Here is an 18,120-nt window from a genome sequence, read left to right as displayed (position 1 = left end):
TTGAATAGGATAATCTTGTACCATATTGATATGAAAATAAAAAGAGAATGAAAATATATTCCAGTCTTTGTTAGCAACAATATTACATGCCTTAAATATGACATTAGGTCAGGGTTTCACACACTGGGGTTCGTGATTTTAATGGAAAGCTTTCAAGTAATGAAATCATAAGAAACAAATTAAAATAAATAATTGTAAAATAAAAACAATAAAATAAAAACATTTACTAAAATATATATATTTTTAAATTGTTTAACTGCATGTCATGTGACCATTAACTGACATCAAAGAACCATGAACATTATGTTATTATTGACTTATTTTTTATTATTGACCTAACTTAACTTAAAATCTAAGGGCTTACATATATTAGGGCAAAGAAGTTCAGCTGACAAAAAAGTTGGGGAATCCCTGCATTGCATGTCACTGTGAAATTGTACATTTTAATGTGTTTGAAATACAAGTCCTCCTATAGAAAGTAATACAATGACTCACTGAGTGATGACTCAAATAATAATTAAAGTAATGCTGATTAGATATGCAATGTTGAGAAAACACTTATTAAAAGTGAAATGATTTATGTAAATCCAGTGATCAGATGCTGTGTGGCTCTCAGTTTTCAGTGATTTTAGGCAAGTTTTTAATTAACCTGTCACTGATTACTTTAATTGTCGCTACCTAGTGGTATAGTATAGGCTATTGAAATTCTCAGTTTTCAGTGATTTTAGGCAAGTTTTTAATTAACCTGTCACTGATTACTTTAATTGTCGCTACCTAGTGGTATAGTATAGGCTATTGAAATTGTAGAAAAGGTAACTAAACGGATTAGCGAACAAAAGATTCGACTCTGTGAACAATAAAAAATAATAACCAAGAAATACACGTTACACAGTTTCTTCCAAAATACCATATTTAACTATTCTTTTACAGAATTGTTAGGCTAAATATAGGCTATATAGATAAACTCGTTAACAGAAACTGATATCCTTTTCTGTCATCTCTGTTGTTAAAAGCTTTCTTTGTAACAATATATGAGAATTAAAATAAAAGTCAAATTATTTTTCTATATATAAATTTAGCATTCAGGAAGCTCTAGTTCTTGTGCACGCGGCACGGTACCGATTCGGTGACGGTCGCGCCCGTTCAGTCCACTGCGCATGACATCACCGCCTTAAATACTCCCGTTGATTTTCCCCCCTCTTCGTCGCCATCCTGAGAGAGCAGTTGAGGAGGAGACATAGCGGACTCTGTCGGGTTTTCTCAGTGATGTGTTTCTAGGTTGTAGAATCTCGTGGAAAAGCTCATTGCTTGATTTCATCGGACTCTCTGTATTTCGGTTGCGCTTGGTAAAAACACAGAGTGATATTTGTGTTCGAAAAACTCGGTTCGAGAAAGAGGGAGGCGTGAAAGGAAAACTTTTTGTGCCAAGGTGAAGAAATCGAGGACTGTTGTTGTGAACGTGTTGAGAAGTTCGGGATGTCTCTCTCGGTACCTCAAAACGGTGTGAAGGGGGATAACGAAGCCGTCATCGAGCTTTTTGTGAAGGTAAGACCAGGAGTCTGACTAAGAAACTCCAACCATTTAAGTAACGTTAGGGATTAAAGGGATAGTGTACCCAAAAAATGAATTTTTTTTTTGGTCATAATTTACTCACCCAAATGACTTTCTTTTGTGAATACAAACGAGATGCTAGGCAGAACGATACCCGTTGTCATCTTTTACTTTCATTATATGGAAAAAAGAAGCGTTGAAAGTGAATGGCGAGACTGTCAGTCTCTAACGTTAAGCCTACACCTTCCAAACCCACATGCTTCTGTTATAATTTGAATAATAATTATGTTTTTTGAATCATTTTAATGTTTTTTTAATTCACAATCCCCTAACCCGTAATATATCCAAAACGATGTCAGAAATATGATTCAGCCATTGTGTTTTACAGTAAGACTGATGAATGATGACACTGTGTCCATGTGAATGTCAAATGGGTGGAGGCGTTTTCTCAATATCACTCACTATCGGACTATGTGCTGTTTCTTTCATATTTATATGATTATATGTGACAAAAATAAAGGGCTAAGAGTTTTCTCCCTCAGCTAAACGCACAAAGCACGTGGTTTTGAGGAGAGGTTGCATGAGAAACAATGCACATCTGCAGTTCCTAATCCCGACTGCAGGAAATCCGTCCGGTACAGGATACAGAGGAACCCAGGCTTGCATTAAACAGAGCCAAAAGAGCCCAAATGCTGTGCTACAGTTCAAGATATGTCTGTTTAGTAAAGGCATTGTGTTTGTATGTGAAACCCTTTGAATGGAACACATAAACCTCGCCTTTCTTTATCTACTTCAACATTGTTTTGCCTTCATAACAGTGTCATATTTTAACTCCACACATGAATCAGTCAGATCTGTTTAATGTCACCAGAGATGGTGTTAGGATCTGTTTCTTGTTGGTTTGCTTCTCAAGTTATTAGTTCCAATATAAACTGAATAGAAAGAATCCAGTCCTCCTCTGGATCTCAGAGTAATCAAACTGGAATTATTCGAATTCCTCTCCACTGCAGGGAACCCTGCTGTCCTCTTTCTTTCCCTTGCTTTTCTCTTCTTTTCTCTCCCTCCAAAGGCCTTCTGCCCGGCAGAGCGGGAAAACTCCTGAAAGACTGAAAGGAGGGAGAGAAGGGAAGTGGAGGAGGGGAGGGATTTACTGAAAGAGGAGGGGGCAACTGTGGATGTTTGGGGTCTGATGTCTGTTTGGAAATGTGCGACACAAGCTCTCCTCTCTGAACCGCATAGTTACTAAACTACTAGTGCATTAAAGCTAAGGACTTTGGATTTCAGTCTTGAAAACGCTGACCAGAAGTTTATGATTCCCGAGGCTTTAATTAAAGGATGCCCCTGCTGTATTAAATGGGCTGTAATTAATAATTCAATGAACATTGCGGCAGTTTGTCACAATAGAAGACACTTGTATAGGTCAGCTCTTTTCGAGAAGTTGTGAAGTGACCCTGTACAACATTAGAACAGACTCATATTTTAAATACAGGCTTTATTTTCTAACAGATTAAGACCCTACATGAAATCTGAGAAGTGGAGTTGAGTTTTCTTGACTGCATTTGCATATTTCCTATTGAAAAAAATCCAAAAATCCAGAGTGAGACAAATACAAAAGCCTATTAATATTTAAAATCAAAATATTTCAGAAAAAAATTAAATAATCATGTTTTTTTTTTATTTATTTTTTACCATAAAACAGTATATCATTTTAAAATAATGTTTTAAATTTTTTTTTTATTAATGTTTGTGTTTCTATAACACCATTAAAGTGCCCCTATTATGGTTTTTCGAATATTCCGTTTCATGCCGTGTGTAATATAGCTTTTTGTGAATGTAAACGTTCTGCAAAGTTGTAAAGTCAAAAGTGCACGATAAATAAAGTTAATGTCTACCAAAAGAAAGAATTGATTAAACGAGTCATCTGTAATTCAAATCCCACTGCTTTACAGTTCTATTTCACTAGATAATCCATTTGCATAATTTCTGTCTATGTTGTCTGGCCACAAACAACTTGTCCTGCCTTCAAACACGTCATTTTACTGAAGACTGCTTCTCAAATCTCGGGAGTTCAACGCAGGATTCGCAAAATGCTTGCTTGTGAAAGATGGGTCTAGAACCCAGTTTAGTTCGACCAGCTTGCTCCTCAGAATCACAACCTGTAAGTGTGAATAATTACTGATATAAATATTTTCTACCTAGTGTTCAAAATACTTTGTTTTAATATACTGTGTTTTATATTGTGTAAGTTTCCAGCTAACTCGCGTTATTACTGTCTTACTCAAATACTACCTCAAATCATCTGTGGGCCACTATTACCTGAAACTTTGTATTAATGCAGATTTGTTTTGCAAACTTTGTTTCATCAGTCATTCATGTTAGTGCTCGGCTAACGTACCTGCTGTTATTGATACAGTTAATACAGTTCCTGCATGTCCACCGCAATAAATAAGGAAAACACATCGGTTTGTTGATGAACAAACACTTTTTAATGCTGATGGTGAGAAATTACAGCTGCAACATCTCATAATGTACCTCAAACTGATTAGCACATCACTGAGAAACTTCCTGCTCATGTCGTCATTGCCATGGAGGTTCGGGTTGAATAACTAGTTATTCCAATGTATCATCATCAGACTCGTGTTTGGATTGATGTGGTAAAATCAGCGTCATCGTTACTGTCTTTACAGTGTGTACAATCGCTGAGGACTGAGGAAGCCTCCTGAGCTGAAGTTCAGTTATGGTAATGCGCGTTTAGCTTCCAACAAGCACTGTAAGCAGTAGACCAATCACAACAGACTGAGCTGTCTGGCCAATCAGAGCGGAGTAGCTCGTGGAAAGGAAGGATTTAATGAGACCGATTCATTCAATGAGCCGTTTGAGAATCATTGAAAAATGTGGTGATGTACAATGCATATTATGAGAAAATGAAACGTGTTTTTTAACCTTTGATGCATGTAAACCTGTTGAAGGAGACCTCCAAAGTCCAAAACATAATAAAATTAAAGCTGCAAGTAGGGCTGGGCGGTATATCGAGTTTGTACGATATATCGCTATATTTTTTTGAAACGATATGGAATGAGGCAATACTGTTTATATCGATACAGTAGTTTGATACGAGCACATCTGAAAAACACGGAAGACGCAGTGTGCGCTGCCGCAGTGAAAGTAGCCTACATAGTACAATTTGTCCTAAACATGACACAAGCTTATATTAAGGGCTTCAAAATAACTGGTAAGATATAGTTAACAAGTTTAAAGCAGCTTGCCCTGTCAGATGCTTACTGACAGATACTGTTGCTGACTGACAGATAAATACTTGCGCTGTTTAATGCGTTTGAGATGTGTTGCTTTCCTCAGTGCTTAACTTACATTTCCCAGGTATATTCTCCATCTGTAAATGTTAGAAAGTCAAACAAATATGTCCATTTCACTGTCAGGAGAGGACGAGCTTCTGCAATTGAATCTCCGCTAATATTCAAGCTTCCGTGAATGAGCGACGCTGCGCGCATGCGCGCCAAACAGACGGAGCACAATAGAATAGTAGCGCAATAATTCTGACTAAAATATACATATTGCTAAAATGTTTGTTGTTGGAAACAATAAATAGGCCTATGCCATATGGGGAATTTTAAACCTACAAGTATATTTTTATGAAAGTGACCATTATAACGGGGTAATCAAACGCAGGCTAATAGTTTTAAGTTCTTTTGTTTTTATTTTCATTTTTAGTTTAGCCTTTAGTCAATTTAAAAACAAAAGCATTATTTTTGTTGGAATGTAATGTGATTTTAACCACCTTTTTGCACATAATATATTGCATAGCCTACATTACATTCACTATATTTGTTTCCATATCCTCCAATATCAACATTGTTGGATATCATTGGGCAGGATGAAAATGGCATGTTTTTTTAAATAAATACAGATTTTCTTTATCCAAATGGAAAAATGTAGAAAGTACCGAGATATATATCGTATATCGCCATTTAACCCAAAAATACCGAGATATGATTTTTTGGCCATATCGCCCAGCCCTAGCTGCAAGCAGCATTTATCGGGGTTCAAGCATTTAAGGCCTTTAAGCACACAAGCATCAAAAGACAAAGTTTTATTTAGCACACTTTTAACCACTGACATAATTGATGGAAAAGACCATTTACAGCCAATACAGGCAATTTACCATAGGAAATATATGGTTTTAAAGCATTTTAACAGTTATAGCGCCACCTATGGTCCGATCTCCATGAAACTCTGCATGTTTCTTCACCATGTCATGACACATATGCTCATCATTTTTTGTGAAGTTCTGAGTTTTCATTTAGGATTTATAGGCTTTTTAGTGTATTTTGCCACGCCCCTTTTCTAAATGACCCTGTTACAGCCACCCAGATGCAAAAGTTCAACTTTTTTTCGATAATTATTGATCTAGAGAGTCCAGAGAATTGTCCTAGACTGGTTTGGTTCCATTTTCGGGCGAAAAACCAGGGACTAGTTCGCAAAAGTAGGTTTCGGACAAAATTCGACATAGCAGAAATTTTTTCCTGCCTAAATCGAAATTGGAGATAGCCATTTTGTTCGCCTTGAGCCAGGGATCACAGTGGTGTAAGACACTAGGGCAAACGGCCTAAGAGTTATGAGCGATTTTGTACTTTTGGTTGCTGTAGCACCACCTATGGACCAATCGGGGTCATACTCTGATAGGTTGTCCCCAAATTGAGGCCTACCATCTGGCCGACACGATGTGTTTTACAAATCCTTACAATTACAATAGGGTTTCAGCATTTCATGCTTGAACCCCTAATTAAAATAGCATAATAGGGGCACTTTAAAAAAATAATCTTTTGTCTATAACTGCTAGTCATGTATTTAGACAGCTTGACCACACAGCAGTGTTTTTTCTACTGCAGTTCAGTTCAGTGATCATGACATAGGAAATCAGCATCCAAAATTAGCACATGAGCAGTGCTAAAACAATTCTGCTGTTGTGGCTTTGATGTGGAACAGCATGAAGAGAGACCGCAGGTCTCCCTCTTTCAGCACTGACAGAGTCTGCTGATATCAGATGAGCTACAGCAACACTTATAGTGTGTGTGTTTTGTTTCTATAGCGCCTGGGTAAAGAGAGTTTAGTTTTATTTGTTCGAAAGTGCACACACACTGCAATAGATAGATAACGGTGACCTCTTTCCCTCCCTTTCTGTCGTTTTATGTCCCTCTCATTCATAATTAACCGCATGTATGTAATGCATCTTTGTTCCACCTTTTCTTCCAGCACAACATCACAGCAGGACCAGCCCCTTTGTTGCCATAGACACCAAGCAAACCTTGCCCCTGCTAGCAGCTGATAATGCAGTCATCTCCCTTCCTCCCTCCCTCCCTCCGTACAGCTGCACCTGCTGGTCATCTTTACCATGTGCATGTTCAGATTTTTGCTTTGATCGCCATTGAAGCACACTGCAGCATGTGTTAGTATACAAAGCGTTGCAAAAGGGCTCTGAACAGACTTCTTGTGTGGCTGAATCTGATCAGTACTTACTGATTTAGAATTCTTTGTCTTTCTTTTAGTTGGTTGGTTCGTTTAATATCCTATAGGGTTCTCTAATGGATTTGAGATTTAGAGATCAGTCTCAGGTTTAATGGGATCAGTGTCTATTAAATTGATGTGACTTCTCTAGAGTATGATGCAGCAGTAATGAAGCCTTGGATGGCGGAAGGATTTGCAGATCTTATGGTTATCAGATCAGATGTCAGACTTCAACATCTAGAAGTGTGGTAAATTACAGATATTTAGAGCAGGATATTTAGATGCAGCCATTGTCCTGGTCCGCTTAGCGTTTACAGTGGCATTTTTAACACTGAACCTAAAGGCATAGGAATACGTTCACAACCTGATTAGTTGGCTTTTATGACATATATTTCGAGACGGCGCTTACCAAACATCCAAAACAATGGTGTGTGCTGGGATAAATGCGCTCGTTGTGTGTGCGTAGCCTACATATGATGGTATTTTGACCAGCTTGTGAAGAGCTTAAAAAATGTGTAAAGGAGTCAAAACAGCGGCAGTCACACATACAAACGAAGATTTGCCGCGAGGAGACGCGGTTTTGATGCCTTTACCAAACTGTGATGGCAAAAACGGGTATGCTTGAGCATTCTGTCCTTTTTAGGGTCACATTTTGTGACATCACTACCCGTTCTTAGTTCGTTTACATGTCTTTGGTCCATTTTGCTTTCATATATGGGCGTTTTTACACCGGCACTCCGGCAGTTTAGTTCGGAATGGGGCACGGCTCGCATGAAAAATCGGTAATGTGCTGTCATGTGGACCTGGAAGTGAACTGAGGCTCGAACCCGAGACTACCTGAAGGAGGTAGTCTGAGTTCGCTTGCACTTGAACTTTGCTTCGCATGAATGTGAAAGCAACATGGACTCAGGTGTGCACTTGTTTAGGAAGAAAAGTAACCTGCACATGTGCTGTAGCCGATTACGATGTATTTAGTTCTATAAAACGCATGTAAGGGATGATGGCGTTGATGGTTTACCTTGGATACAAGCGAGAGTGAGCCTGCAGTGTATTCGCGCGTATCAGGGCAAAAAAATTAAATAGTCTCCAAAAGATTCAGTTTGCAAGCAGCAGAAAGCCTCCTTCATGTGACACACATACAGTAAACCCAAGTGTTGTTTACTCTGCTGCGCATAACAGCAACAAATAAATAAAATGCAGATTATATTGACCCGAGTTCTGTTTTCTATCATGCTCCGTGCACGTTTGTGATGATGTAAGATGCATGCAAATGCACCAGGGTTCGCTAGAATCGAGTGTAGTGTGAAACCAGACCAAATCGCGATCGGACTCGGACCACAGCAAATGTGCCCAGTGTAAAAACGCCCTATCATTCGAACCACACCAGAGTTCGTGTGGAAGCGTCTTTTCAAGGGTTTTGGTTCACTTATTTGGTGCGCACCAGGGTTCAGATGGCAGCGTTCACACTTATTCAAATGAACCACAGTAACAGAGCAATCGCACCAGAGTTCGTTTTAATCGAACCAAACATGCCAAGTGTGAACACACCCTTAAGCAACCACCAACAACACCCTAGCATTTTTATGGAAGCAGTGTGAGTTTCATGCACATTTTCTTTACAATTTATAATCATTTATGATATACCCAGTCCTCTACCTCAGTGTGCACATGGAGTTGATAACTCTGGAAAATGAGCCAGATCACCATGTGACGGTGGTGATGTTTACTTTGCAGAAGGACACTGTCACTCAGGTGCTTTACACAGTCCAGGTGCTGATGATGCAACCACAATAACCCTTGCTCTGCTTTGATTGGCTCTTTAGATTAATTATTGTTTAGGCTGCATGTGGAGTCAGATGACTTCAGTGTGTTTTGCCTTTGGTTTGATTTTTGTTTGAGCTGATGTTAGCGATTGTTCCCTGCAGACTGCAGAGTTCTAGTTTAATCATGAATTCAGTGACATAGTTTGGCCTTATTTTTATAGCTTCGTATGCGTTTTTAAAGGAACCATTGCTCCTTAGACAATAAACAGGACATGCTGAGTCTTACTTGTGAAACGTTTTGTTTAACCTTTTTTGATATTCATGAGGAGTTCATAGGCTCAGATCTGCTGTGCTGTAGACAGTGACATGTCTGTCGAAACCTCAAGCGTTTTGGAGAAGGATTATGGGACAGCTCAGAGTGTCCTTTCATGTCTCACAGCTTCCATTTTTAACCCAAACTAGTGGTCAGTCTTTTTCTCATGGTTAAATATGCAATTGTCTTTTATCAGCTGCCAAGATGGGAACTTAAATAAACACAGACATTTAAATGCTCCAAAAGATTGGTGAGAACCCCAGCGTGTCTGTTTTCTGATCGGAGAAAGTTTGTGTGTTTTCGTGTGTTCTCACAATGACACAGGACTATTAGAGGAGACAGACATGGACACATTCTTGGCCTTTAGGGATCCAGTTGCACCAGAGTCAAATGCTTTCACTGCATGAGATCTGTCCTTACTGAACAGTCTGAAGGACAAAACACTGGCTCAAACTTTTCACCCCCTGTTTTCTCTCTCTCTTTAAATAATGTCCTTCAGTCACGTTCACAGACGGCTCATATCTAGAAAGCTGCATTGCAGTCATCTCAGAATAGCGAGCCTTCATGATGAAGTTTTATCCGTTTGTTTGGAGCTCCATTGTGTCCTCTTGGTTCTGTGTGGGCATGTCCTTTATTTTCAAACCAATGAAAAGTTTGTCATGTCGGTCACTCATCCTTAGCAGACAGAATATGTGAGTCAGAGGACACTTGGAGGTTTGTGTTTGTGATTGATGCAAAATATTTAGTTACTGGGAATGCTTCTCAAGTCAAATTAAACAAGAAACATGTATATTAAATATCATGTATTTAATCATATAAAATATTCACTTAGTGATTTGAATATTTAAATATTGAAGGGTTTATTATAATATCGTATCAGGAAACAAGATTTCAGTGTAGTTAGTTTTAGGGCTGCACGATTAATCGTATTTTAATCGCGATAACGATATCTGCCTCTCTCGATTAATTTTAAAAAATCGTCGCGATATTTTGCCGCTCGTTTTTAATCCTGAAAACGCTTTTTTATTAGACATTTGCATTATCTTGCATTGTAAACAAGTCCCCATTAGCGCTGATGTTTGTGGTTGCCAGATCTGAATAGCTTAAATCTCCCAAATTACCCAAACAGAGCTTTTCTCTTACATTTTATGCCCCGTGTTTTACTTAGTCGGTGCAATCTGGCAACCCTGCGAGCGCTCTACACTGCGGGAAAAAGCACTGATCTCCACAGCGATATTCTGTTTGCATGAAATTGTTATACAGCCAGTCTGTTTCTTCACAAGCCACTTGTGCTGTTTGTGTGACTAAATCTGTTTATAAATGAGTTTCACTGTTCTATTTTTTGAAGTTTAAGTTTTTACCAGTTTTCATGATGTGTCGTGAATCAGTTGAAAACGACAGCCACTGCCCGTTTTCAGTGTATCAACAAGTAAGTTAGACTATTTTTCTTTGCAGTACGAATTTGCTGAGCGATCTGGATCTGTACTTTGTCTCATTTTCAACCGAAATGTGTCGCTTAGAAGATCTAATGTGAAGACACATCACAAAGCGCTCATCTAACGTTAAATTCTGCCATTTGTATTGACTTGCTGTCTGAGGAAGTTGTAGTTGGTTAAATGAAGTCTGATGGTTTGAAATTAACACCCGCCAAATGCGGCTAAAAATGAACTTTTGCGGGTATTGCTGTCAAATCACTGGCCAATTTTGCATGTTATTATGTTCACTCACTTTGCTGGGGAAATTCGTGTAAACCAAATCTGCTCGGATTTTGCACAAATACTCGTGCAAAACCGTTAACTGTCTCTTCTCTTTCTCTGTAGTTTCTCAAATGAGAATAATCGTGATTAATTATCGCGATTATAATTTTGAGCAAAATAATCGTGATTATCAATTTAGCCATTATCGTGCAGCCCTAGTTAGTTTATAGGGCTGCACAGTTTAGGGAAGAAAAGTAATTGTGTTTTTTCTGATAATTTGGATTATTATTGAGTACACCAATAATATTTGTGGCTGTCTTGTTACAAGTACGGGAAGATGTTTGCCGCATGCTGCATTCCCAAATGTATGTTAAAGTGACCCAAACTCCGAGCAGATGAAGAGATGGAGTTTGTGTGGAGCAGCATCACGCTGCGGACACCGGTGGATAAGTGGAAGAACACAGTGAGACATAGAATAGATCATTTTTTTACTAATTTTTTTTATTATCTAACTTTGTGTTGGTGTGTGACAGCCTTTTGCTGCCATGTGTAACAGGCATATGCCTGTGAGTTCAGTAAAGCTGTGTCAGCACTGCTAGGATTGTGTGGATGTCCTGTGCCATAATGGCATTGGATGTCACTGTACTGTGACTCCTGTAACAACACCAGTATTTGAATTTTATTTTAAATGTTAAATGTAGGCAAATTTGACCAAGTTCTTCTAAGCAGAAGGGATTTGATTCTGAATTATTATATGGGGTAATTTAGCCTGTAAGCTCATTTTGGAATCTGGCATTGATTTGCATGCGTTTAGTCTTGTCAGATCTCACAGCTGATTGTCTCTCTTCTCCTAAAGAAAGTGATGTCCATGTTTTTGTTCATTTGAAAAACACTTGTTTATTCAGCTGGTGCAACACTGTGTAACCAGTGGTGTAGGTCAGGCGAGACTCTGCATGTGTCCGTTGGTGTGTGTGTGTGTGCGCTGGTGACCGATGACAGGCTGGGAGCGTGGCTGTGAGTCATCAGTCTGGGGTCTGCTTTTTTGTTAGGAGGAATGTTTTGGGAATGTTAGCACAGACTTAGTAGCGCACGGGAGGCCTGCATGGAATCTGGAAACATGCAGAATTCAAATGCCAATATATTTATTTTTAGATGTCTATGTATCTTTCCCACTTTTGAATGTTCAGTTGTTTTCCTTATTATAAGTGTTTGAAGGAAAACTGAGCTTTTTGAATAAATATTTCAGATACCAATTTGAGTGAATGTTTTGAAATGTTTCAGCTTCAGTACACGTTAGATGCTGTTGATGACCACAGACAATTTTGCCAGTTGAAAGTTGGCTGTACCTTTGCACATAAGTGATTTTGTTAGACTACTTTCACGTGAACAGGGTAGGTAATGTTGCGTTTCACAGTATATTTATTTTGAAAAAATATTACAATTTAAAATAAGTTTATTAAATATTTTGAAATGTAATTATCACAAAGCCAGCAATTACTCCAGTCTTCAGAAATCTTAAAAACTTATTTAAGAGATTTCTTATTTCACAATGTTAAAATGCTGATTAATATTTTTGTCTAAACCGTGATACTTTTACCCCCAGGAGTCTAAATAGCAACTTTGTAAGAGAGCATGTCTTTCTTCCCACTCAGAAGGGGTCCCAATACCATCCATAGATCAGTACATGAAATCATAGATTTCCTGATGCGAACGCCATTTGAAAAATGAATGTGTCTCAATCTGTTTCTCTGTAATTGGAAATCCTTCTTTAACTCTGTATTATGTCTTATTTTTTTTCTCTTTCTCCTTCCCTTTTTCTTTCCTTCCTTATAAGGTAACACCGTGGTCAGATTGTGCACAGGGGCTGGAGAATGAGCACATTGTGAATGTGAAGAGTTTGGCTGTTTGGGGTTCTAAATTTAGTCTGCTGGGCACTTCCCCTCGACCACACACACACACACACACACACACACACACACACACACACACACACACACACACACACACACACACACACACACACACATACATTCCTGTCCTGTGGGAATCTCACAGTGTGACCTAACAAGGGAGGCTGAAATAGAGGGCAGAAGTGGGTGCTGTGCCGTGTGTGTACAGGTTTAGCTATTCTTGTGAGAGCCAAATGTCCACACTTGTATAGTGAAATATTATGAAAACCGACTAGTGAGAACATTTTACTGCTCCTCAATGGTTAAAAAGGCTTATAAATTGGTCAAAACATGTTTTTATTTAAATCTAGTGTGATTTTCTGTGATGGGTAGGTTTAGGGGTAGGGGTTGGGTTAGTAAGTCTATGCAGTGTCTTCACTAATATAGTGAAATATTATATATGAGAGAGAGAGACTCCACCTTCATGCATTCAGATTGAGTTGCCCTCTGTGACGTCTTTAGAGCTGTGCTGGAAGAGATGAGATCACTCACAGAGAGTGCAGATCAGATGGAGACGATGACACACTTACCAGCTACTGCACCATGACTCACTGTCTCCACTAGACAGCTGTAGCTATGTGTGCTTCTCCTTTAGGGAGTTCAAATCATTCATCTGTCCCTGACAGTGTTGCACAGTTTATTAAGAAATACTTAGCATTTACCTGTGAGAGAATGTGGCATAATTTTTCCAGGCTCATATTAATTCTATCACTAAATCAGCATTCTTTCATCTACGCCGCATCGCCCAGCTCCGTCCCTTCATCAGTATCAAAGACGCTGAAACTGTCATCCATGCATTTGTCACATCACGTCTTGATTACTGTAATGCCCTTTTCATTGGCCTATCTGCTATCTGCAATACATTCAAAACTCTGCTGTTAGAATACTTACCCACACCAAGCGTTCTGCCCATATCACCCCAATTTTGTACGATCTTCATTGGCTTCCAGTGACTTACCGTATTAAATTCTAAATCCTCCTGCTCACTTTTAAATCTCTACACACCTTGGCTCCCCCTATCTCTGTAACCTGCTCCACCCCTACACCCGACTCGCTCTTTACGATCCTCTGACTCTAGCCTTCTCGTTGTCCCTCGGCATCGCCTAGCTTCAGTGGGGGGCAGATCATTCAGTGTTGTTGCACCCAAACTATGGAACTTTCTCCCCCGATCACTCTGTTGTGTTAATACTATTTCCGAATTTAAAACTATGCTCAAAACTCACTTATTTTCTGAAAGTCATCATTCTTAAGTTGTACTACATTTCGTTGTGTCTGATTGTATTCTGCTGTATGCTGCCCCATCTACCTAATTCTCCTTTACTGTACTTTTACTCTCATCTACCTACTGTTGTTTTGTATGTTGTCATTGTCCCTTGCCATTACTGTTGCTTGTTCATTGTAAAGCGTCTTTGAGCCCTGGAAAGGCGCTATATAAATAAAACATTATTATTATTATTATTATTATTATTATAATGCAACTGAAAGCATAATAGCAGGGAACATAGAGATGATGAACTAGGTTTTTGGGTGATATAGCTGAAAACTTATATCTAGATACCTTTTAATGATACCTGAGAAATAGGGATTTAAAAAAGACTTGTATAATTAATAAATGCGTTTTTTGTTACAAATTTATCCACAATATTACTTTTTAATTTTTCTTTGGATCAAATAAATACAGGCAGCCTTTGATAACATACCAGACTTTTCCAACTTATAAAAAAAAAAAAAAATCACCTTTTCAACAGTAGCCTAAATGTGTATATTTTTATTAAAAAATGTAAAAAAACCAAAAAAAAAAAAACCAATGAATTAACCAGAAAATCCTCTTTACTACAATTGACATTCTAAACATTCAGTGTTTTAAACCGATTCACTGAATCAGAAAGTTTGAAAACGTTTTTGGAGAGTCAAACGTCAGCAGCAAAGTGTATAAAGAGTTGGGAGAACAGAAAAGCAATAAATAGTCTTTTATTATCTGTCTTTGGTTTTATAGGTTTTTGTGTTGCCATATGAGGTAAACAGCCTGTTTTTACATCCTCAGACTGCCATCTGTTTTTTCCCTCTTTTCTTTTGGATGCACCCAATGTGTTTTTAAGAGGTGTTGAACAAAAGGGCTCTGTTTGTGTTTGGAGAGTCATCCATATGTATCACAGAGTGAGCTAGACCTCCTTGAATGGAGAGATGTGTATAGAGGGCAACATCTATGGAAAACAGAAATGCAAACACACTGCTGCCGTTCATTTTTGACCATGTGCCTCTTTCAAAGGTCATTTGGACCATTCTGATTTTAAGGGAACAACGTCAGTTCTGTTCAAAACCGACAGATTAAAAACATGCAGCACAGACGCTCCCGTGTCTTGAGGTGTGAGTAGTGTGTTGTGTAGCTGTTGCTTATTTTAGTCAAATAGAATGTGTTTTAATAAAGATTGGATGAGTGAGCAGCTGTCTCAGAGGAAATGCTTGCCCTCAGTCGACATCGCAAAACCTAAACAAAACCCTCTTACAACAGCCCATGCCGGACATTTCTGGAATATATTCTGCTCCCCTCCCCACCATCCTCAGAGGCCTTGCAGAAGGGGAGGTGTGAGAGAGAAGAGGAAGAGTAAAAAAAAAAAAAGGGAAAAATGAAGACAGGAAGGGGTTTAACAAGTAAACGGGAGAGAATCCTCTCAAGTTTGTGAAAGCCCACCTGTTGCTCTCCTCTGTTCATGCTTTTTGTCTTGTCTTGTTGCTCTACTATACACAAAGGATGCTTATTTTTTTATGAAATTGGATTGAAAAGCACCTGGAGTTGGTTTATAACCCCTAAGTAATTAAATTTAGATGCTTTTAAATAAAATTCTGCAAGGACATCAGTGGCCGACGTCCTTTTGAGTGGACGAAAAGCACTCTCTACATTCTCATTAATAACAATTGGTCTTGTTATTAAACCTCTTTGTGTGAGGAAAGTCTGTTTGCTCTCTGTTGTGATGAGTAGAGAACACACCCTGGGGAATCCACAGCTGTGGTGACCTGCAGGCCAGTACTGGTACTGCAACAAGAAAACTGATTGGACCAACACTAGCCTCTTTTTGTGGCCTCTGATAAACCATTTCTGATTTAGTCATTTATTTTACTTCCTCAAACAAGCAGAGCCATAATGATCTCCGGCCCTGTAATATTCTGATGTTTGCAGACAAGAAATCACTTAAAGATGTTTTCTTTCTTTTTTTCTTAATACTGGATTTTCTGTTTCTTCTGTCATTCCCAATCACTGTCAGTCACACAGGATTCCTTTGATATTTTATCTGTGATATCTAGAGAACAGAAAGGCATATATACAAATATTAATCTTTTATTTTTTATTTTTGTATACACTATCAAAAGTTTGGGTTCAGTAAGATTTTCTTAAAGGGCACCTATTATGCAAAATTCACTTTTACATGGTGTTTGAACATAAATGTGTGTTGGCAGTGTGTGAGCAAAACCACCCTAGAATGATAAAAATCCACCCAGTAGTTTTTTTACTATCTCAATAAATCATAAGCACTGTCTCAGAACGCCCTGTTCTAGATTTCCCTCACTGTGACGTAGAAATGAGCTAAGCCCCACCGACGTGATTTGATTGACATCTGGTTTTGGCATAGACCCCGCCCTCGGTGATCTGTGTACACCATCCTCCATTGTTTCAACGACAGCCGGTAATGTCTCCTAAGAAGTGTAGGTGTTCTGTTGTGGGATGTAAGAATGGACATAGTCTTCACTGACATCAGAGCCACTGAAAACGCAGCGGATGGATTTTATTTATGAAGAAAAGGCACCACTTAAACTTCCTAAATACGAGATTCATTTTCTGACTGACTGTTTAGTGAACGAGGGTCAAAGTTAATCCTCAAGTGTGGATCGTTGCCTACTGTTCGCGATCCAACGTCACCTCCAGAAGAAGTAAGTGTATTTTATGATTTATGAGCAAATAGTCATTTCAATCGATGTCAGCCAGTTCAACAACAAATGCGTCTAAAGCTATTTATTGTCGTCGTCATAGGATGTCTCAACAAACAACGTCAGGCAGTTTTATGTCATGTAGGCATTTTTTTGCAGCATTTACAAATGTAAATAAATTAAGGTCTGCTCTATCTCCATAGACAGTAGGCTATATAAACGTCTATCTCCCTCCCCTTAAGAAAAAAATAAATAAATCGTTTGTACTTAGCAAACGTTATCACAGTAGTGTGTGTGTGTGTGTGTGTAGTTTCAAAAAATTGCGCGAACGTTATCACAGTTTGTGTGTGTGTGTGTGTGTGTGTTGCACATCCATAATGGCAAAGGGGACGCGATTAAAACTTTGTAAGTACATAAATGTATCAAATAACCATTCCGAGACGTTTAGTCCATTCTCATTCGTGTTTATTCTGTGCCGGAGTCTCTTCATCATCTGGGTCCAGCAGCAGGGCGGGGATATGCAGCTCATTTACATTTAAAGTGGTAGACGCCAAAACAGCTCTTTTTAAAACAGGCCCCAAAAATGACATTTTCAAATGGTTATAATAAATTAACTGTGGGTTATTTTGTGCTGAAACTTCACAAATGCATTCTGGGGACACCCAAGACCAATATTACATCTTCTAAAAAGGGGCATAATAGGTGCCCTTTAAAGGAACACTCCGACTTTTTGGGACTTTAGCTTATTCACAGTATCCCCCAGAGTTAGATAAGTCCATACATACCTTTTTCATTTCTGTGCGTTCTGTAAGTGTTATTTGATGCACCCACCGCTAGCCTAGCTTAGCACAAAGACTGGATGTAAATGGATAAGGTAGCATACTAATCCCAATAAGTGACAAAATAATGCAAAGATTTTCCTCTTTACATGTTGTGATCTGTATAGTCACAGCGTGTACAAATAACAAGGCTATATGAGACAGAGACCATTTTTAATCGTATAAATACTGGGAACTATATTCTCACTAGGCGGAGGAGCACAGCTACTTGGGCGGAGTGGCTACTTTGTTTACACAGGGCGTCTCGTGTGCTGCGCTAATCACTCCGCCCAAGTAGCCACTCCGCCCAAGTAGCTGCATAACCCATATTTGTAATGTTGCAGTTTTTGGCTGTGAGTTTGTGTAATAGGTTGTTTTATATAGTCAATTGTCAGCCCTAATAGCCTGAACTCTACAGGACAGATAGAACATTTGTGTGTCTCTATGGAAACCGTTGTCCTGTCCCTATGAGACATACTCTTCCTGTTCCCTCTTTCATTGGGCAGAATCCATTTCCATTTATGCATTTTGCAGACGCTTTTATCCAACGTGACTTTACATTGCATTTCAAGTACACATTTA

General features: G+C 38.7%; 1 protein-coding gene across 1 annotated transcript in view; it reads left to right on the top strand.

Moving 5' to 3' along the window:
• Window positions 1-1,203: 1,203 nt before the first annotated feature.
• clic4 (chloride intracellular channel 4) overlaps window positions 1,204-18,120 on the top strand; it is a 30,157-nt gene continuing 13,240 nt past the window's right edge. Inside the window, exon 1 of the mRNA XM_081393776.1 lies at window positions 1,204-1,545. Within this exon, the coding sequence (XP_081249902.1) occupies window positions 1,477-1,545 (69 nt within the window). The 5' untranslated portion in view covers window positions 1,204-1,476. The remainder of the gene's footprint in view (window positions 1,546-18,120) is intronic.

This window comes from Scardinius erythrophthalmus (genome assembly GCF_964197995.2).
Source record: "Scardinius erythrophthalmus genome assembly, chromosome: 19".
Lineage (NCBI taxonomy): Eukaryota > Metazoa > Chordata > Actinopteri > Cypriniformes > Leuciscidae > Scardinius > Scardinius erythrophthalmus.
This window is presented reverse-complemented; position numbering and strand designations above follow the sequence as displayed.